Below are 22,125 nucleotides of genomic sequence, written 5' to 3'. Positions count from 1 at the left end.
AAGAGGTTGTTGCCTGCATGTAAATGTACTCAATATCGTTCAACGCATGGACGAGAAATCTCGCGGCATTTCGATCTCGCGAGATCTTGTGACACGAGATCCCGTCCCATCCCTAATATCTACATATACAATATAAAATATAATGAGATTTTTTTTTTTTTTGAGTGGTCAGTGTGTTCCTGGTGAGGACAGATTGACAGGTTGGAAAAGGAGCAAGATTTTTAGTACGAGGAGCGGAGGGACGAGCAATAATCTGATAGGCAGATGGCCTGTAAGCGGGTCTACTGGGTAGGAAGGGAACGACAACAGGCTGTTCTCAGAGAACGAGAACAATGGTGGAAACAATAAAATCTGTCTTTCAGAGGACTATCAATAGTCAATATTCAAGCAACATGGAAAATCATTTCACAATCTCCAGATGCACTTCCTGTGGGTTTGAACGGATGCATGAGGAAACACGTCTGAACAGCATTTTACATTTGTGTTGCTTGGTGCTGCTCCAGTTTATGCATTTAGCAAAGAACTACAGTCTGCTGCAGCAGCACACCGTCGAGTGAATGAAAAGTTCTCTTGACTCGGCTGCTTCAACGGCGCAGTGCAGTTAGAAGCGAGTGGCTCTGACGGCGATCCAGTGTCTGGATTTGACATTGTTATCGGTGTGGATGTGAGAGTGTTGAGAGTTTATGCAAGCATGTGTTCCGGGGGGCCTCTTGGGCCTCAAGTTATGGCTGCTTAACACAGACTTAATTACAGGGGTCTGCCACTGACGAGCAAGCAGCTGATGCTGTCTGACAGCGTAATGACAGAGACGCACAGACCCCTTACCTTTTCACCTGGAACGCCCATCACCCCAGCTATCCCAATCGGGCCGAGCGGACCCTGGAGAGGAGGAGAGAGGAGAACAACAAATACTGATGAACACAGACACATCAGAAGACAATAAATAAACCTGATGCTTGTTCGTCTACTTCTTAGCTCAACAGCTGGAGCGTCACAAACAACACAGCGGCGTAATGCTTGGGGCGAGCAGAAAGCAAAGGCTGCTGCAGAGAAGAAGAACAACGCCGAGAGTGAAAACAATTTCGCACGAGCTACTTACTTTCACTCACATTTACATTGTGACTTTAATGACTAGAAATAGAAATTATTTTGCTATTTTTGTGCGTCTCACATGGATGAAAATAAATACCCAGACAGAGCAAGATGCAGAAGCAAAAAGAACACAAAAGCAAACACCAACACTTGCCAGTGACCTTGGCACACACATTATGAATTCCACATCTGTTTTGCAACCCCATATGGAAGTCATAATGTAAGAATATCACTAGAAATGTCTGCAACTTTGTAATGACTCGTGGTACCAAACAATTGTCTGCAAAGAAGGCAAGCTGTTGAAGTTTGGGGAAACAGTTATCAATTCACAATTAATCCACCATTAATGAAATGAGCAGTACAGATTATTTACAACACTGGATTCTTAGAACACACTCATAATCTGTTTATTCAAACAAAACTATCAAACTATCAAAACTAAAACTCCATGATCTTGTACAATATTATGCATCTATAGTTCTATCAAAAGCATTTAACAAATTACTACCACATAATATACAAAAATTAATCACGATACAGGTGAGATGGGGGATACGGAAATTTACAGTACCTTAATTTAGAACCACTCAAAGAGGTTTTCGTGTGTCTGTACGTGGAGGTAAATTTTGGAACAGCCTGGATATAAAACACACGCAAGGCCAAAATATCCACCGATTCAAGCTGCTTTATAAGCAAATGGTCTGGTCACAATATAAAGAAAGAGGGTCCTAACAACCATGTTACATAAATAATCTGTCATGAAACGTTGCCTTGTGTTTGTTTGTTTCCACATCGAGTTTCTGAGTTTGAGCCATTGCACTTCGGATGTCGTTGTTCTTGCTTTTTTTTTAGTTAACGACAGGAAGTATTTAAAAAATCCTCTATCAAGTGACTAATGAGGACTTTGGGGTGGGATCAAACAGGTTCTGTTCTTCCCACTCCTTTTCAAGTAGAATTAAAAAAGGAATGGGCTTCTTATGTATTTATTTTTTGTTTTGTTTATTTGTCTTTCTATTCAAGTATTTGAATTATTGATTTTGTTCTGTGCAAGCCTTTTGTATAATGAATATTATTTATTGCTCAAAAAGAATCAAAGACGAATGGAAACAAAAAATGAAGCTGAAATACTTCAGCAATTTACTCAATTGTAACAATTTGGAATTACAACTTAGATTTTAATGTCACAACATATGGAAACTTGGTAGAGTTTCCACCCTCAACCCACCCACCCAGAGGAAAAAAAAAAAAAAAATCTTTGTAAGGAAGTCCTTATGGGGAAATACTTGCTAATCTAAATGTGGGAGTTATCAGTGGTACTTAATCACTTCCAGATCAGTCATCTGGGACAGGGGCTCTGGTCTGGACCCGGGCCAGCGTCTGTGGTGGACGACGTGGAGTTTAAGACTGACAGTGAGATTTACTGCTGAGGCAAAGGGCAACTGCATAAAATGCTGTCATTGTTGTCAAGTTTGTAAAACAAAATTCAGAGAGAGCACGAATGCAAGAACTGAAAGGAGACGATAAGCAGTGAGGGTAGAGGCGATGCACTGACACCCAACCAAAACAAGCCAGACGTGAGACCACAATGCTACAAATTCACTGCACTACAGCAAACGTACTAAGCAAAATACCAGGACATTCTGAACCTAAGTGATTTCCAGAGTCAGTAATATTCTTCACACTACTTCACAAAAATATAGACCACAATGGACAAACACGAAATGGTTAAGCTACAACTTTTTGTTGTTGTTGTTGTTATATAGGACCACTTGCACTTTACGCAGAATAAACTTGAAAAAAATCTGCATTAATCCAAACCCTGATGCCGTCACACAAACTCTATCAAATTTTAAAAGTCACTTTTACATTTGCCCCGATCATTAATCTTTTCAGTGAGAAAGAGAAAGAAAGAAAGATTTTCTTCCGTGTGCCCCTTCCTAATTTGGCTAAAAACGTCAGACAGCTTTAATGTGTTGCTCTTGTCTCATCATCTTAAGAGTATTATCCCGCTGAACGGGCGCAAAGCAGCTGAGTTGCGCTTTAGTAGCAGAGTGTCGGTGACGGGATACAGCCTGCAGACATGGGAACGGGAGCTCTAAATTGACCACAAATCCCTTAATTGGGACATGAAGTGGGACAGTGTGGTACCCGGTATCATTTAACAGAAGGAAATGGTTTTAAAGGGTTTTCCACATGATAGGCCCTTGACATGGGAGCGTAACAGTCATGTTTTGAAGGCGATCTGGTTTCTCAGTTATAACAGCTCAGGTCACAAGAGCATTGATGGAGCCATTAACCTTACAAGAAAGAAAGAAATACAGCCCGAGTCACATGTCGTTAAGCGTATGAAGCCACTCCCTCACATGTCTCTTTTTTCCTACACTGGCGTAAGCACACACTAAGTCCCTGACATGAAAATCAAAGCATATAGATTGACATTTACTAGCTGAAGATTGGAGGGTGACATGGAAATGGAGCACTCCGCGGCTAATCCAAATTGGGTAAAATACCCTAGACTCTTAAAACATCCAGTAAAATTTTACTTGTAACAGCTTGTGAGAGGCCTCAAGGTGGGCACTCAGTGAAGGCAGGTGGACAGAGGGCTCACTCCGTCAACCCGGGGTCAGGAGTCTCACTGTTTCTTACACTTTCAATTTATCTGAACAGTGATGTAATGGCGTTCATTAGAGCCTCCATATGTTTCGGAGTCTTTCTTTTCCTTCTTCTTTTTTCCCTCTGCATAGCCCCATGGTTCCTGTTTGGCTTCAAAGGCCCCTCAACTCAGTAACTGCTTAATGCCTCTCATATGTGCACTGCAGCAACACTGCAGTTCAACAAGGCCCACTTGGTTGCCTCTACTATGCACAGAATGCAAATATTAGCATTAAGGGGCCTCTGGGAAGGATAGACATACTTTGGATGTTCAAAGCACTTGTGTTTGAGAGGACTTTACAAGAGGGGATACATATCCCGGCATTTCTCCGGACGATCTGTTATGGGTAAAAAGCATTAAGCGATGCATAAAACATACAGACAGACATATAAAACCGTGAATTGACTGCCTCAGCAACAATCTCAAGACAGATGTTTTGGGGTATTTGCGAGGTCACTTAAAGGACGAAAACTGTCATATTTTTGAATCAGCATTTCCTGCAGCAGCGCTGATAGCATGCCACTGTGAGTGTGATTCTTGTGCAGCACATTTGCAGGCCTTAAGCCATAAACTAATGTGCAACTCAAATGAGGTCACTTCCACAGAGGACCTATAATTGGTGTTCCTTCTGTTCTGCTGCAATCTTCTGCCAATTCCGGGATTAAAACACTATTCGGTGGTTGCAGATCTTCCAGATTTCTCTTAACTTAAAAGAAGTGGGTCAGGAAAACAGGAAGACGTCAGTATAGGTGCTCCTGTAACTTCCTCCACAAGTACAGCAGCTCCATTGCCTTTTTTAAGCATCCTATCGGTAGCTTAATTCAATTTCTTGACATATTTTAAGCATGTAAAGATAGGAACTGGAGGTCATTAAAATCTCGCCACAGGATCTACTTTAACACAGAAAGATGAGGATTTAATGAAAAGCTACAAATCCGCAGAATGACAGCTGTTAGCTCTCATCATTAGAAGTGTAAAAGAAACTTACTTGTGGTCCATTTTTTCCAACGTTTCCCATGTCCCCTTTCTCTCCCTGCACACAGTACACATCAAACAGGGCGCTGGTTAGTTTCCTCAAATTAAAGAGGTCTCAGACACCACAAAGCCCCCAGTATTGACAGGATATTACAAGTGTAAAAAGGAACACACACATGGTTGACTGATGGGATTATTCTGGAGCTGCTTGTTAGTGTGGCTTTTAACCACGTATAATGATGGCTGTGAACAAAATACATATCTCTGCCAATTGGGAGCATGTTTACAACACAGTAAGTCGACGCAATAACAGGGCGGCTAATATACAGGCACTGGTGCTCAGAGGTGAGCACTAAGCCATAATTTAGAATAATAAACTCTTGAAACATGACAGTGCATTTGTGGTGAGTTCAAAGGCCACTTACAGCCAGAGAAAACCTGAAGTGAAAACTGAAAGATGACACTGACAATGTGAGAAAAAACAAGATTTACACTCAAAGTGAAATGCTGTAGTTAGTTACTGTAACTACTAAAATGTAGCCAATGCTTGAGAAGGAAATGTTAATTACTGCAAAAAGAAAGACATTTAAAGTTAACACATTGTCAGGGTGTATTTCTTTCACAACTTTGAATAAAACAGTTTTTTTTAAAAAGTAATTTAATGTAATGAAATGACCTACACTGTATTTTCAGACAAGTCCCCAAGAAAACTTTTTTTTCATATCCCAAATTGAGAACAGAGGAATGTAATGTCTTTTTGGTGACCCTCAAAAGTTTGCAAAAGTGCTCAAACTACTTCAGCAAAAGAGTATTAACTGTGTAAAAGTTCATATAAGTCAAAGTAAAGTATGAAATTAAGGAAGGAGTCATGTGCACATACATGCAAACAGCAAAGCTCTTGTTTATGTAATACTATCAGAATGCAAATCACCGCTCTGAGGCGGGACGACTTTTTGGAAAAAGAAAGTATTACAACATGATCGATGTAAGTTGATCACTTTTGAATTGAATAACTTAAGCAGCTTCAGTATCAATAACTGCAGATAACCTGTTCCTTTCACTGTAACTCTGAAGCAGAAAGTACAGATGTTGGAGCTAAAATAAATGGAGTTGAAGTGGAAAAATGCTAAAATTCAAATACCTACAAAAATTAACTTGAGTACAATATAAATATGTAACTAAATCATATTTTGGGATATGGATGGCCGTGAAGGGTAATGCTGTCCTGGAGGACAGACTTAAGAATTGGATTTTAAGGAATCATAAGTGATGTTAAGGAGGCAGAGCCCGGGTTTTGAAACAGAGAATGTATCCTGATGGGGACAGTAAATTATGCAAACACCTTTCACTGAACTCTAAGACAGAAAATAAACAAGTTGTCTGCTCAATATGTCAAAAACTATCTTAAAAGTATATGTTTTATATTTAGTGATCATACAGCACCGTACTGACACATGCAATGAGTACGTTTTGTAAACTGGACTCACCTCTAAGCCGTCGGGTCCAGGTTCACCAAGGTATCCTTTTCTACCAGGTCTCCCCTACAGAAACAAATACAAGCACAGACACACTAGTAATGATCAAAAGGCAACAAAACCTCTTTGAAACCTCTTTAGTGAATGAGGCAGTCAACAAACTCATTAATTTTGCTCTTTTGCTCCTGAGCAACAGACTGAACCAGCCGTCAGACACGAGCTGTCAGTCGCTCCGTCTCTAATCTGCTTGGTGTTGAATCTGTTTTCCTTCAAACAGCTCCAGGCTCAGTATAGAGAACTCCATCAAATGTGTTATAATACCCCAATTGTTTTCCATTGTAAGCTTCTGATAAGCACTCAATGAACTGGTCATTGGAATAAAAGTTTTCTTTTTCTATTGCCCTCTACACGACAAATCAGTATTTCTAATAGATCGCTGTTGGGCTTACTTCTGCTTTTCTGAACTGCATAGAAAATATGTGAAGAAATATAAACTTCTCTGGCTTTCCCAGGAGGACCAGAGGCTGCGTGACCTCTCCCCACCAGCTCAACACCTGCTTGACCTGCTGACCTCAGGCAGGCGCTACAGGTCAGTCAAACCTGCACCTCTACACTCACTCACACTTTGTTCCCCGAGGCCACAACAACACCCAGCAAAAATGATCAACAACAACAAAAACACTTCTACTGACTTTTAATCACTGATCTCGCACAATTACTGCTGTTCTCTCTCATGGATTAACCTTGTGATAGTTGCACTAATCCTTCCATACATGTTTCACTTTCATGGCCTTTAATCTGATGAAAGAAAACACATTTTTGTTGAATAGCTTCTTTTTCAATATTTTTCGACCATGCTCTCAAGAAAGAGTGTTAAATTGTTTAATTCTACATGAAAGTTTTAACATCAACTGGAGCTGTGATACTATCCCACACTAGTCACCCCCACACCCCCTTTTTTTTTTTTTTTTTCTGCTGCTGCAGCTGTTTTTTATTCTGTCAATGGGCTCATACTCTCCATAAACATGTATTGAAACTGTTACTCCAGCTGGGGTGGCGGTTGCCATGGTGAATCGTAGTAATGGCGCTCCATTGATGAAAGATTTATTACAGTCTTCACACATGTGCATAAATCTGAGTGAACATACCGAGAGATGAATGAACTAGTTAACGAACGCTCTTCTGAAGCTAAAATCTGTGACTTCTGTCAACTCAGAGATAGAAATCTGTGTTTATCAAATGAGCAGCTTTCCACAGACACATCGTGTTTATCACATCTCGTACTGTTCAAACAACCTGCAGGACTCCCAACTCATGTGCATGTTTGTCTTTGTATGTTTGTGTATGTTGAAGTATACGCGTCCGGGAATTCTTACAGTAGGGCCAGCGCTGCCGGGTGGGCCGAGCGGTCCTTCATCACCCTGAAAAAATGCACAGCAGTCCATCAGACAACAACAAAACCTGAAATCCTGAGCGCCAAGTAAATACAGCTGCCACATCAAACAACACACACCCAAACACTGACAGATAGATAGATAGATAGATAGATAGATAGATAGATAGATAGATAGATAGACAGAACTTAATTTTGCATTCAAGTTTCTGAAACACAACTAGTGATGTACATGTATAAAAATATCTGAACGTATAAATGTGCCTTGTCAATTTTCTTGACTTTTGGGCGTCACAATCACAATGCTTGTATCTGAAGTGTGAAAACTGAGTAAGTTGTCCAACTTTGCACTTTTTTGAACAGGTGCCAGAACAGTCAATCCTGTAACACTCAGCACAATAAAAAATTGAACGCCTTCCAAAAGCTCCTGTTCTTTTTTTTTTTTTTTTTCCATGGCTGGAAAACTTTCAGTCTTGTTTTTATAAGCACCCAATGGTGAATCATGACTTCACCCAGTGGAACATGCCGCAAGAGATATGGCAAGGGGAGGGGAGGGAGGGGAGGGAGGGGATGGGGGGGTGGGGGGGGGGTGATCCCACTGGGGTTTGAATTGCAACTGTTTGAGATAAGATTAGATGTGAAACGGGAGGTGCGGCGACGATTAAGCGGGTCTTGTGCAAACGATGGAATGGAAATCCCTTAATGAGTCATATTTTCCACTTCCCAGTATCTGTGGACCAAGTACTGCACAGACGCTTGGAAGAAAGTTGGGTGTGAAATTGAGTTACCTGTGGTCCCTGTGGCCCTGGTGGACCCTGAGGTCCTCTTGCACCCTGCAAACCCTGTAAGACAATCAGAGACAAGATCTCAGCTGCATGGAGCAAATGGTTGGACAAATGCATGGAATGAGAGGAAGGTGGAGATGCTGCTGTACCTTTAGTCCTGGTGGGCCATTGGGTCCTGGCACTCCAATGTCTCCAGGAAACCCCTTACAAAATCAGCAGAGGTTCATTAGTATGATGTGATATTATCACTTCTTAAAAGTTTCTTCTTCTTCTTCTTTTTTTTTTTTTTGACTCTATACATTTCCTGGAACGAAGTAAGAGAGATAGGATGGCAGCAAACAACTGTCCAGCTTGTGCTCTGATGCACAATCTCTTTGTACATCACTGAAGGCCTCCTGCATAAATCTGTATCAGAGAGACACCGAACCTTTCTTAAGTGAAGGCGGGTTTATAGAAAATTTATGTAAAACTAGTGATAGATTGCTTCCAAGCTCCAAAAATCGAAATACCTTCAGGCCTGCCTGCCACGACACAATCATTCACTTCAGAAAACATGCCTGCTGGCTGTGGCCTGTGTGACCTTTGATCAACCAGCACTCCTGAGAGCAGCGCCGTTGACATTTTCCATGTGTTTTACGTACTTCGCAGCAGCATCAACTCATTTGCCACAAGGTGAAATCGTCTCTACTTCTAAACACACACTGCTGGATGAATATGACAGAGCAGGAAGCTTTGATGACACAGATATGCGTTGTAAAGTTTTGGGTAAATGAGACATCATTAGCAAAAGAAGGAAAAAGCCACTCCTGTTAAAGGTCAGTAGCGACTTATTAGAAAACTAAAAGACGATACATTTCACTGTTATTCATCCAACAGATTTTCAGATGTTGGACAAATCACTAAGATTAGACGTCTACAGCCATAGTAAATGGCAATGCTTATTCCTCCTCTGCTTTCCAAGACATCAGATCATGGATTAAAGCTAAGATCAAGTGGATTTAGGACGTTATAAAAAGAACAGGTGAAGGTCTATAAATGCTTGGATCAGTGTGCATCACAGATACTGAAGATAGTGATATTTACAAAAGGTTTATTATTGTTTTTAGAAAATGACGACACACAAATAGTGCATATTAGGCATATTTTGATGGCATCACTGTCAATAAAATTATAATACTGTAATGATATTGACTGTGCACCATGTCAGTGCGCCTTGGTGGAAGCAATCCACTAGTCCCCATGTGTTCGTCGTCATCTTTGAATAGTCAGCCGAGCCAACAGCTAAATCACTGAATGTGCAGCACCGTGAAATTTACATTCTTCAGCTGCTATCTGCTACTTTACCACCCCCACCATGAGTTTGAAACTAATGTCTTTGATGATATTCTTTATTGGGAGCAGCTACAAAAGAAGCTCTGTCTTGGTTTTGTGCCCACATATTACACACTCGTATAGAAAAGTAAACACCAGCAAGATGATTATCTTTTATAGGAGTGTGCTTGTGCTCCATCCTTCTCTATTTTACTACAATGTTCTGAAAAAAAATTATATAAAAGTTTTATTCTACCATCTCACCTTTTTACTGAATCATGCTTCTGTGCAGCTACACATAAGATCAGTAAATTTCAGATTTTTTCCCGCACCAGTAAATTGCCAAGAGGAACACGTAAAACAGTGAAACAAGCTATAATTACCGCCTCACGGTCGCACGCTTCTGCAAAACAATCACGTTTGCAGCCATGTAAGTAAAAATAAATAAATAAATAATCTCCTCAGTTTTATTGTTGGCATCATGAATTAGAATTAGATGCATATGTTCAGTATTGATTCTAATGTGAATTACAGTCACAACCTGTAATCTCCTTCGACTTTATGGCCCAAAATATTGTCCTCAGACGTCATCACTTCATTTTTATTTTTTCGAATTTTCGACTTTTCAGTCAGGTTTTGTGTCATCATCAGTCTCTGACTTTATTTAGAGTAATGACTTAGTTTTTCTTTCCCTGAGATCTTGACCAAGTTTAATCTATGTATTATTGACACTACTGAATGTGAAGGGAAAAATAATTTGATATACAGCATATTCAGCGTTAAAGTGTGGCCGACCAACAGAAGCATTAAAACAGAACTAGTCCTGCACATTTCAGAACTGATATTCAGAAAATATGTACTGGAGCTCATATATTTACTACAGATAGAAATAGCATTAAAGATGTGTTTTCATTTAAAACCAAATCCCAAGCTTTAAATTCTTCAGTAAAAATGACCGGTTATTGTTCTTGTAATGTTTTCTCTTCAGGTTTCTTTGCACACAGGAAGAATAGTTCACCACAAATTACAGACACAAAGACCGACAATGAATAGAAGTGGAAAATGTTTATGTGCATGTCCTACCTCTGGTCCTGGCGGCCCAGGTGGTCCCTGCATGCCCATGTCTCCAATTCTACCCTGTTTCAAAATAAAAGAAGATTCAAGAGGTTTATTTTTCACTCACAAGTTATACGAGTGCAACATGTTATGAACTGAGTTGAACCGAAGCTGTGCAATCAGGTAAAGTTAAATAAAAAAATAAATACCGTTAAATTAGTAATGCAAATAGGACATGTTAAATAAGACTTTCCAGTTTCAACTATGCCTACTTAAAAAAAAAATCTGTATGACTCAACAAACTACAAAATCAATGCAAACATCTGAGATCCCTCTTCTATGACTACATAAGGCTTGTTTAAGTCTACTAAATGTCAGCTTTCAGGCAGCCCAGTCAGGATTTCATCTCTAAATATCTGAAGTGACAGACAGCGTAATAAGACAGCAGCCACATGCAGTGCAGGCTGGAGCAGGTACCACTCAGTGGATCAAAAGCTTTGGTAGCATTTTATGTAGCAGGAGCTTCTTTTGCACACTGCATTGGTAAACTGAAAGTAGTTTGGTGAAGCAAATGTGATTTGACTCTCTGTGAAGCTTCTTTCTTTCTTCTAGTTTTATGTTAATAATCTGTAAACTCCTTATTTGACACTTCACCTAGAATTAGTCGGAGATTTTTGAACATTTAACCTCTTTTGTGAGCTTTGAATGTTCAATCTCTTTTTGTTTTTTCTTGTCGTCCTAATCTTGGTTTAGCTTCGAAGATAAGCAAACAAACAGCAGTCTGAACACGTTGTCTCACTTCACCCTCTTTCCAAAGAACCTGTAGACCCACAATTTGTAAGAAAAAACTGGAATGTTGCTTTTAGTTTACAAGCCCAAACAGTCCAGATGTCACTGCGTTCTCTGTTTACTTGGCTTTATCTATAAAAGCCCCACAAAGCTGCTACTACAATATTAGACAAGCACAAATGCACATATAAAAACACTCCCAGTAAAATGTTTCCACAGACAATCAAACATACCGGTGGTCCTGGTTTCCCTCTGGGCCCGGTAACACCAGGTGCTCCAACAGCACCCTGAAAGATGAAAATACACTGGTATCCTGTTTCTTTGGTGCATTTCTTCTTCTTCTTTTAAATTCATCAAATCCATTTTCAGATATCAGAATGCAGGTCTGGAAGTGCATATGTGTGCAAACCTTTCTTCATACTACACAAGCTTTATGTGGTGACTTTATTGGGATTAATGACCCAGAATCTGCATTTATTCTCTCTCTCTCACTCACACACACGCGCGCACACACAGACATACACACGCGCACGCACACACACACACACTGCATCTGTGTAATTATGTCGAGTCATCTTTTTTCGATTTAGCTGAGACAAATCTTGTTTTGAGAATTGCTGCTATTTTCCATGTATTTGTCCTCATAGGAGGAAAAACAAAGACCACTGCTACACGTTTAAAAAATTACAGCCACTGTTAGATCACGTATGTCTCCAATAAAACCTGTTTCATATTGTGCGGGGACTCACAAAGCAAAGTTTCTGATCTGGGGAAATCAGTGCCGTTGCATTTAGACTATTGCTTCACAGCAGATGTTTCAGATAGAATGTGATGCTGCCGAGACAGGAGACTGACCTTATCACCTTGGTACCCCATCTCTCCTTGCTCGCCCCTTTGTCCCACGTCACCCTAAATATCATAGAGTCATACAGAAATATAACACAACACCACCTTGCTCCAGAAATCACTGTGTAAATATATATAGAATCTCTACATGCGACAAGAATTTCAACAAATTCCAAACTGTCATAAAAGCTGATATCGAAACTCTAAACAACCACTTGATGTTAAGCTTTCTTATAAGGCCATGTCTTATTATCTACACATTTCAAATGGATTCACTGTAATATATATTGAGATACAATATTTAGATCACCTTATCACCTTTCAATCCAGGTGGGCCGGCTCGTCCTGCTGGGCCCTAGAAGAGGAACAGAAAAGGAAGGAGTGAGTGTCAGAGAATGGGAAAAAGGACGCCGATTGAAATGTGAGAATCTGATCTGTTGTGGCAGACATGTGCAGGCAACAGATTCTGAGTAAAGCAGAAACTGGTATGGTGGCAGGAGGGCAACATCAGGACAACACAAAAAAGAGCAATTTAGACAAACACAAAGCTGTAAGACCTCACAACAATTTCAAAGACAACAGTGCTTTGAATGTCGTGTTTTAATTGCAGATTAAATAAAATGCAGGACTATATCAAAGGAGCATTTCAGGAGTCTAAGTTGTGGAGATTTACTGTGGGATACACTTTGAAAGGGAAAGCCTTCAACTTGTACTCATCAACAGAAAATATATATAATTAACTTTTGGCTCGGTTTTTCACTACATTATCATTAAATGTTAAAATGCAGGCAATCAGGAATTCAACTGAAATACACAACTTGCTGTGAAGCAAATGATCTGCAGCCTGAAGTGAGTTTAACTTTCGACAAATAGACGTTTGGGTTACTTACACCTTAAAATATATTTCTTCGTGTGTTTTGATTACAGTTTGCTGCACCAATAATACATTTTATTCCCACTGCAGTGAAAATACGTAAGAGGAAGACCAAAGGTGAGTAATTTTCCTTCCACCTACTCAGGAATTCCCACCTCAAAGACTCATCTAAACTCAATCTGCCTGTTTCCGACTTCATTATGTACTTTGACACTATTCATGGAGCTTGCAGAGTAATCCCACTGATGGCCAGAGGGGGCAGTGTAACACAGCATATCAGTGCAATCAGTGAAATTTACAAAGCAGCAACATATTGGGAAAGAAGGTGTGACTGCAAGGTTTACAAGCAGACCTACAATGTTACCTGGACATCGGGACAAAGAAACCATAAAAACAGTTGGGAGGATCGTTGATCGTCTACACGACCCTGAATTGCGTTATGCTCTCCTGGATGTGTGAGTTGGGAATACCAACACCCATCCACGAAAGGAGACTTAATGGGCCTTCATTATCTAATCATGCCATTTTATATTAAAGTTGCAATACGTAGTATTACATCACATAACATACTCATGATTCTTCAAGGAAAGGTGAAAAATGGGAATGATTTTAACTAATTTTGTAGGAAATTTCTTACTTATTGTACCTTTAAATCATCATTAGCAAACTAATGAATTTGTTCAGATTTTAAGTGAGTGACTTGAAAGTCAAAGGTAGTTATCATATTTGGTTCAGTCACATGAGTTAACAGCATTGTTTATAAAATTAGCTAATAGCTAGCCTACCTGAGGCCCCACCAGACCAGCCAGTCCTCGTGGCCCCTCAGGCCCTGGTTCCCCCTGAAAACAACAGAGCACAGTGGAATGTATGCTTCAGAAATGTGCAGAGTCACGTCTACTAACACTTCTCTTCCATGGTTTGTCCCCCGACACCAGAAGATTTCACACCAAACACTTCCAATCTCCTCTTGACGTTTTCCAGACGTAGATTTGCTGCACGGAGCATTCCTCTTGGTCACAACCGCACAGCTGAACTAAGTGGTGCTGACAGAGCATCCAGTTGTGTTGACTGCATCAGCTTTGTCCTGCCAGCTTCTGCCAGCTCACAACATCCTCGCTAATTGACAAGGCGAGGTGAGGTTGGCCAGAAAGTGTGGCTGGACCTTTGCAAGCTGACAGGTTCACCGATGAGGAGGTGGGGTTTTTTTTCTTCTTTTTTTTTTAAAACCATGCCTGTAGTAACTGTCAGTAGCAATGATGTTGTTACCACAACAATGAGTGTGTGTGGGGAAAGAAGTAATACTAATAGAAGTAATAGTAATGGTTAATAGCTATAATAGGTGTGTGTTTGTACCTACAAGCAGTGTAGTGAGGTTTCAAGTTTAGAAGATACGTAACATAAACGTTTGTTTATGTATGTCCTAATTGAAGGCATGGTACTGTTTAGTCAAATGTACCTTAAAGGGACCAAAACTCGTTATATCTCGAGTGTTTAAAAGTGTCAGAATTTGTCCCAACATATGGAGGCACAATGAAGCAATGAGGAACAGTTAAAATCCAAGCATATAAAGAAAAACCAACTGAAATAATACATCTGCTTTTAATACTTTTACAATTTAAGAAACCTTAAAAACAATCAATCTGTCAACTGTCCAATGAACGGAATAGAGAAGCAGGAGAGGGACTGAGGCTCAGACTGGAAGATCATCTGAACCTTCCAAGGTCCATGCCTGATGCAAAGTGTCTATTGGGGCATTGCAGCGGCATGCAAACGAATCACGTGCATCAAAGAAGTGCTTTGAACAAACAAAAACAAAGAGAAGCAAAGAGAAAAGCAAAGAAATAAAGATTTTCCCTAAAACTCTGGTGTCCGCCAGCCCAGCTGGGGGGATCTGGTCCTCCACCAGCCCACTGTCAGATTAGAGACTGTCAGGACGAGGCCTGACTGCCAGGTGCTGAGACGTCAACCCAAACCATTTTCTGCCAGAAGAATGAGGAGAAAAATGACTCGAGACCTGATAAAAAACAGATTGGTATATTCCCGTAAATATCATTTCAACCCAACCACTGTGGACTCAGACAACCCAAAAATGAGCTGCTGATGCTCTCATTAGTCCAATCAAGCTTGCAGCTTTCAGTTTTAGATATAATAATATGAAAAAAAAAAAAAAAAAAGATTTTCCAACTGAGAGTGTGCCATATAGTTTGGTTTAATTGCAGGAATCATTGGAGAAGGTTGTCTCTCTTTAAAAGAGACACTGTTCAGGTATCAGATTTCTGTCCGGCTTTTCTTCTGTCCCTCTAAATTTCAAGAGGAAATGAATGAATAAGTGTAGGATAAAACTGGCTCATAGAATATTGATGCTGATATTTTGTTCTGAGGTGAATATAACTATTTATACATTCCAATGAAGTGCATAACCATGAATAGAAATGGTAAAATGACTACATGGTTTACAAGCACAACCTCACATTAAATGCATCAAAAACTTAAAGTTATGCTAGTTATGTAACATATATTTTATTTATAAATGCATTATTCTGCATCAGGAATGCTGGACATGGCATATCTTTTCTCTGGCTGCAGTCCAGCATAAAGGTTCCACATCCAAACACAAGTGTAATGTCCTCTCATCAGTAGAACGGTATCTAACCCTAGAAACATTATTTGGCTACTTTTAAATCAATTCAACCATCTTCTCACATCACAATAAACATCCATCCTTCCTGTTTAAGCACTTTGTGTGAGTTAAGAGTAACAAGGAGCTGGAGCTGATTCCAGCTGACTGTCAGAGATTATCAGGGTTCACCAAACCAGTCAGTCCACTATAAGTAACGCAGATAAGCCACTTGGGCACAACAAACTAACAAACAAGGGTTGTAAGTTTGTGTAGATCCCATAATAACTTTGTGAACACGTAAAAAAAAAAGACGAAAAACACTAGAAGCAACAAACAAAAAATAAAGTTACAATAGAGGTCTGGTTTTTCACTAAACTTCAAGGCTGTGAAAAAGTCTGGCTGCACCACAATTTGCTGAGTCGCCAACTGGTGGAGACAAACCAGCACGAACGCTTTCAGCGTCGGCTCCGTCTCTGACTCCTCCACTGGAGGTCTAATCTCACGTAAACGCCTTTCAGTAAATGAGGGCGCACCGCTCCAGCCTCAGGAGTGTGACTGACACCGGGAAGCGAAAACGAGGCTCTGGTGCCAAATTAAACGTCACTGTGAGACCAACTCGGTGTCAAAATCACTCTGCTGGAAAGCCGACTGAAGCATGGATTACATCAGAGGCGGAGTAAGGAGAGGTGTGATGAGTATTTTAGCTCTTTATTTTGATCGCTTAAACTCGCATACGGACTATGAGCAGCTTCAACAAGACAAGAAGTGGATAAGTCATTCATTTTTCTTCAGCTATTTCCTTTATCCAAAAGATTTGATGATTTATGTGCAAAGACAATCTCTATAAAGAATGTGATTTTGTCAGTTAGGAATATTAGCTTCACAGGTGAGATTATCAAATAATTTCTAAACTATTTTGAAATAACTGAATAAAAATCTGAAAGGCCATCAATAATTTTGATTACAGTATATTACTTTAATTGGTACCCAACAATAACTTGGTTTTAAGCAAATTGAGTAACTGATTATATAATATGACTCAGTGTTCACTGTAAAGCAATAATATATTACATGGATCATGTTTTACTGAGATAAAGTCTCTAATTTTGAAAATCTCTTTATTACTCATTGTTTAAAGAGGAAGAAAATATTGTGATATAATAATTGACACTGTCACTCAACATTACCGGAAATAACATGCGAATAAAAGCCCCATCATTAGTGCTTGTTTAGGGGAGTTTCAGATTGTTAAGGCATGTCAAAAACTCTAAAAATACACATAAATCAAATATAACTGAATGAGTGCTGTTTTTCAACAATCAGCTGCAAGCCACCTGCGCTCCTGCTTTCTGGGGTTGACCTACATATTCAAAACATCTCACGATGTTTTGGGGAGTCAATTAAAGTTGTGAATCATAGGAAAAGAAAGAAAAGAAGAAAAATGGACATGCCTTGAACAACAACACTTGTAAAACTGAGTGAGTCAAAGCAGACTCTGAGCACACGCGGCTTTGGTGCCTTCTGACATATGATTCAGTTTATGAGCTGAACAAAGCCATTAAGACACTATCTTCACTGTAGTGCTCAAAAACATGCCGCTTCTCTACAGACCAGAGGCTCCTCAAATTAACTTCTCTGATTAGCCCAAAGATTATTTTGATGCTAAGCCCAAACCTGGGTTTTTATTGGCATGTGTACATCTACTTTTGACAACCTGAGAGCAGACTGACCTGCGCAGCTCCCTGTGACCTCTGATACCCCCAGCAGGGACTCAAGGACAGAAACCAATATTGCCTTACAGTGATTTGAATTGAGTCTGAAGAGTGTCAGTCAGATATGCTGAACTGTTGACAACCAACACACACTTTACTGCAAAATTAAAAACACGCTGACTGCTTTTTGCTGAAAGCTACAATGGCCGGTTCTGATTCACAACAGAATCAATGCATTGTTAGCAACTCTGAAGAGACAAGCTACAAAAAAAAAAAAACAAAAGAAAGAAATTTAAATGTAAGAGAGTCAGCTTATTTCTTATCTGACAGTCAGTATTCCTGAAGACTTACAGCCTCAATGTGAGGTGAAGGGTGAGGGAATCCCATATTTCCAGATGTGCATCGTGTCAGACTGTGACCCCCGAAGACACCCCAATAAATCCACTGCTATCGGACCACAATGCCGTGTAAACAATGCTTCAAAGGATGGCACAGTGAAAGTGCCATGCACAGTTGTATCACTTTTGTTGATGTTTTATTTTGAAGGGTTTAGACAATTCAATGATCTGGCAAAAACAAAAAAAAAAAAACATCCAGTGGTGTAGAGACGCAGCCTCCCAGGTGGTTATGCTAATAAGGTTAGATTCTTGTTCGGCTTTAAAACACTCTGCCTGTGTGTTGAAGCTGAAGGACACAGTTGTGTAGCTTTGCAATCTCTCCTTGAATTCCACAATTCACTCTTGACATGCGTCTGTCCAACTGTACGTCAAATTTTCTTATCATCACAACAGCATCAGCTTGCCCAGTGATAAGAAAGCGTGGAGAGAGCCAATGAAAGCAAGATTAAAAGGTGTTGCTTTCCTTGGAGATATATTTCATGTTTTCATGGGGTTTTATGTTCTTCTAAGGAAGAATGCAGACTTCAGATAATCAAATCAATGCGTCTGGTTTCACTTGAGATGTTAGCTGCCTGTCTTCATACGGTCCCATTTTTGGACTGGCCACCTGGTGTACCACCAGGAATTTGTCTGATTAATAATGGAGTGAAATGGACTTGAGAGGTAAAACCTAGTGGAGGTAAGAAGTTTGACCCACTTATTGTCAGACATCGGAGCAGCTGCAATATACTGACAGTTTAAAGCTCTCTTTCATCCTCTTCCGCTTGGTTTCTGCGTGTCTTTGTGAATTGTTTCTAATGTGTGGACTCATATAACACACTACCTGTTTAGTTCCTGAATGTCCTCCTATGAAATCTTTGTGTGAATCCCTTACCAGCGGCCAACAAGAACTCAGAAAATACTTTGCACAGCCCCCGGACTCCACAAGTGTCAGTCAACAGGAAAAAAACAAAAAAACAAAACAAAAAAAAAACCACACTGCTGTCATTAAAAACGCAAAATGCTGGGTTAAGTCACATGGAAATTATAACGAGGAATAAACGACAGCAGAAAAAAAAATCACATTCATCATTTGTGGAGCAACACAGTGCAGCCTGTGATCAATCATCCAAACCACAATTTAACCGTGAAAGACGAACAGGCAGAATGAAGGCTCGGCCGACAAACACTCCAGAATCGAGTACAGGAACAGACAGAGGCAGAGGTGTGAGCCAAGTGAATGACACATCAAACAAAGTGCCCTAATGGGCTTGGGAGATGTAACACCAATAAAAAAAAATAAAACTTAAAAAAATTGCCACCGCAAAATATCAGACTCACCCTCAGACCTGGAAAGCCGCCAATGCCAGTCCCGCCGACAGGTCCCTGCAAAACACCACAGCAGCATCCTGAGTACACTGGACGATCACAGTGGAGGAAATTCCTACATCTCAAGGATGAAGAGGACAAATGCGAATTTGTGATGCATAAAGCACATCTTTGTATCCACATAGAAATGCATAAACCCTCTAATGTGGCTGATAAAACAAACCAAACAAATGCATAAATAAAATGTGACTATGAAGGTAAAACATGAAATAAAAAGCTGAATAATATGACACCTACTGATATGACTGAGAACCTAAATACATAAATCACATTTCCCTGTAATGTTAAAGGAATATAATAATGTTCATTTTAAGAGTTGCATGGGATTGGTTGTAAAAGTGTCCTCATTATTTTCTCCCTCTTTTTGCTTTACACAAGACAGAAACATTTGCATTCAATTTCCACAAACCAACATTCACAGCTACATTAAAAACAACAGCATAACTGTTAACTGTGCTTGAAACATTCCACAATATAGACATATTTACAAGCTATTTTAAAGATTACTGCTGATGAAAAAAAAACAATAACATGAGCCATGTGTCGTCATAAGGATACAGATTTAAAGACATTAAATATTTTGTGGCTTATCGCTAACAGTGTGTCCAGAGGTTCCACTACAGACAGATTAGTGAAAAACAAAGGTATAACGATATTCATCAGGAGATGGACAAGCTTCTCACCTCATTGCCATCTGGACCAGGAGGTCCCCTCTCCCCTGCATCGCCCACCACACCCTGCGGGGAAAGTGTATATTCATCTCGAGGAACATAATTACATTCTTTATCTCACATGTAAACATAACTATGGCACAATTTACCTTTTCATTCTGTACTTCTTTCAACTTGTCTAGAATTTAAGACAGTTTTCACATGATTGATATCAATCTATGTGTTGCTTTAACAAATTAGTACACAAATTTAATATCAGCATGAATATCATGTGAATATACAAAAAAAAAAAATGTTTTAAAGACAGATCAGTCACAGTGCTCTCCAAACAAGAAAAATAATATGTTTTAAACAAAACAGACAGTGGGCTGTCTGCCCATTTGGCAACTTCAACACAGAGAGGCTAAGACTTGTTTTTAAAACATTAACTTTTCACAGTGTGGGGGCCTGACCCAGACATTCCTTCTGTCTCTACCTAATCTAACTACCAGTTTTTTTCAGTGCCACCCTGGAGCAAACTCAGCAGGACTTGTGTCAAAATATATAAGGGAATTACGTAAAAAATATGTCTAATTTATCATTGGTTTCTAAAAAATGCATCCAGGGACCGTCATGGTCCTGCTGCGGCAGTACATGCAGGACAGCATGTTACTGATGAAGTTTTTGAGCAAAACAAGTGCTACATTACTAAGATATGAGTATAAAATGTTTTTAGTATAAAATTCCTTATATTTCACCATGTGAACAACATATTTCAGCCACAACACATTCAGCCCTATATGGATAAATAAACATATCAAGCCAACTCTGAATTCAAGCAGGAGCCAAAAGGGATTAATTATTACATGTCTTCCTTTGGGGCCAAGCTTTCCACTGGGGCCAGGAATGCCCTAAAGAAGAAAAACAAGTGGGTAGGTTACTCAGATATGGGATGTCATACTGGGGGAGAAAAAAATAACAATTCAGCAAGTTTAAACTCTGAAGAGTCATTTGTAGAGTAGTAACAAGTTATAAAATCTCCTCTGAAAATAGTTCAGAAAGTGTCTAATATTAGCTGTTTTGCAATCTTACAAAATAGTACAGAGGTTTTCATTACAACCTGTCACACAACCAAGGTTATCTGGCTGTTTTAACCTTTTCTATGTTGTGAATCTTTTACATCCTGGGCTCAAATACAGCAGTGAATATCCTTCTTTGAGACAATAGTCTCATATTAATGAGTCAAGGACCATCTAATATTGTAGACAGTGAATTTTTTTTACAAAAACTAAGTTAAGTGAAAAAGCTTCTGATGTACATCTGCAGTATGAGCTGTTAATTCTACACCAGACTGACAGATGTTGATTACTGCAAAGGGCTGAAACAAAACTTACAGGTATCAAACTTCACACAAACAATGCATGGAATAATGACACAAAATTACCAAAGAATAGGGAAATCCACTGATGTAAATTGCAAAAAGAAAAAAATGCCGACTTTAGATAATGAGCATTATTAAAATAAATAACCAAGCTCAAATGTCATATCAACTTTATATCAATAAACATTACTCACTCGCTCGCCCTCCAGGCCGAGTGGCCCAGCAACGCCAGGTAGTCCAATAAAACCCTAAGAACAAATATATTTATATTCAAGAACAAGATTTAGATATCATGTTGTCTAAACAAATAAAGAGAACAACATTTTTTTCAGAGGATAACAGCATTTCATTTTATTTTAATCTTTTTTCCAAAACTTGAGATTAGGTATGTAAGTTTTAGCCCTATGCTGGCAAAGCAATCACACAATTTCCTTCTAAACTCTTGCAATGCAAACATGGAAGAACTGAAAGGCACAACAATAGGAACAAGCACAAGAGCACAGCTGTGAACCAGTGTGGATTGGCGCAAACAGCTGATGGATGCTCTATTTATCTGTCATGATTAATCGATGTAGATTTAAGATGAAAAGGCATCCTGAAACTGACAATGCTGGACAAAAGACTCACAATTAAAAACTGGTCGGAACTGAGTGTTTTCCATTATCATGTTAACGCGATCTGGCCAACAGTAGCGTACTCTTAATGTGAAGGCCTCACAAAGGAAATAACAGATCCTTTCGCTCTATG

The 22,125-nt window shown here is 39.5% G+C and overlaps 1 protein-coding gene across 1 annotated transcript in view; it reads right to left on the bottom strand.

Annotated features, from left to right (window-relative positions):
• The window catches only part of col24a1 (collagen type XXIV alpha 1 chain), a 103,492-nt gene that overhangs the window by 40,281 nt on the left and 41,086 nt on the right, over positions 1–22,125 (bottom strand). The window contains exons 11-25 of the mRNA XM_030083515.1: positions 21,573–21,626; positions 20,864–20,908; positions 20,031–20,084; positions 19,300–19,344; positions 14,035–14,088; positions 12,686–12,730; positions 12,385–12,438; positions 11,763–11,816; positions 10,768–10,821; positions 8,523–8,576; positions 8,377–8,430; positions 7,572–7,616; positions 6,208–6,261; positions 4,734–4,778; positions 826–879 (exon numbers count right to left, since the gene is read on the bottom strand). Coding sequence (XP_029939375.1) covers positions 826–879; positions 4,734–4,778; positions 6,208–6,261; positions 7,572–7,616; positions 8,377–8,430; positions 8,523–8,576; positions 10,768–10,821; positions 11,763–11,816; positions 12,385–12,438; positions 12,686–12,730; positions 14,035–14,088; positions 19,300–19,344; positions 20,031–20,084; positions 20,864–20,908; positions 21,573–21,626 — 765 coding nt within the window. The remainder of the gene's footprint in view (positions 1–825; positions 880–4,733; positions 4,779–6,207; positions 6,262–7,571; positions 7,617–8,376; positions 8,431–8,522; positions 8,577–10,767; positions 10,822–11,762; positions 11,817–12,384; positions 12,439–12,685; positions 12,731–14,034; positions 14,089–19,299; positions 19,345–20,030; positions 20,085–20,863; positions 20,909–21,572; positions 21,627–22,125) is intronic.

This window comes from Salarias fasciatus, chromosome 23 (assembly GCF_902148845.1).
Source record: "Salarias fasciatus chromosome 23, fSalaFa1.1, whole genome shotgun sequence".
NCBI lineage: Eukaryota > Metazoa > Chordata > Actinopteri > Blenniiformes > Blenniidae > Salarias > Salarias fasciatus.
The sequence above is the reverse complement of the archived record's forward strand: the minus strand, read 5'-3'. Positions and strand labels throughout refer to the sequence as shown.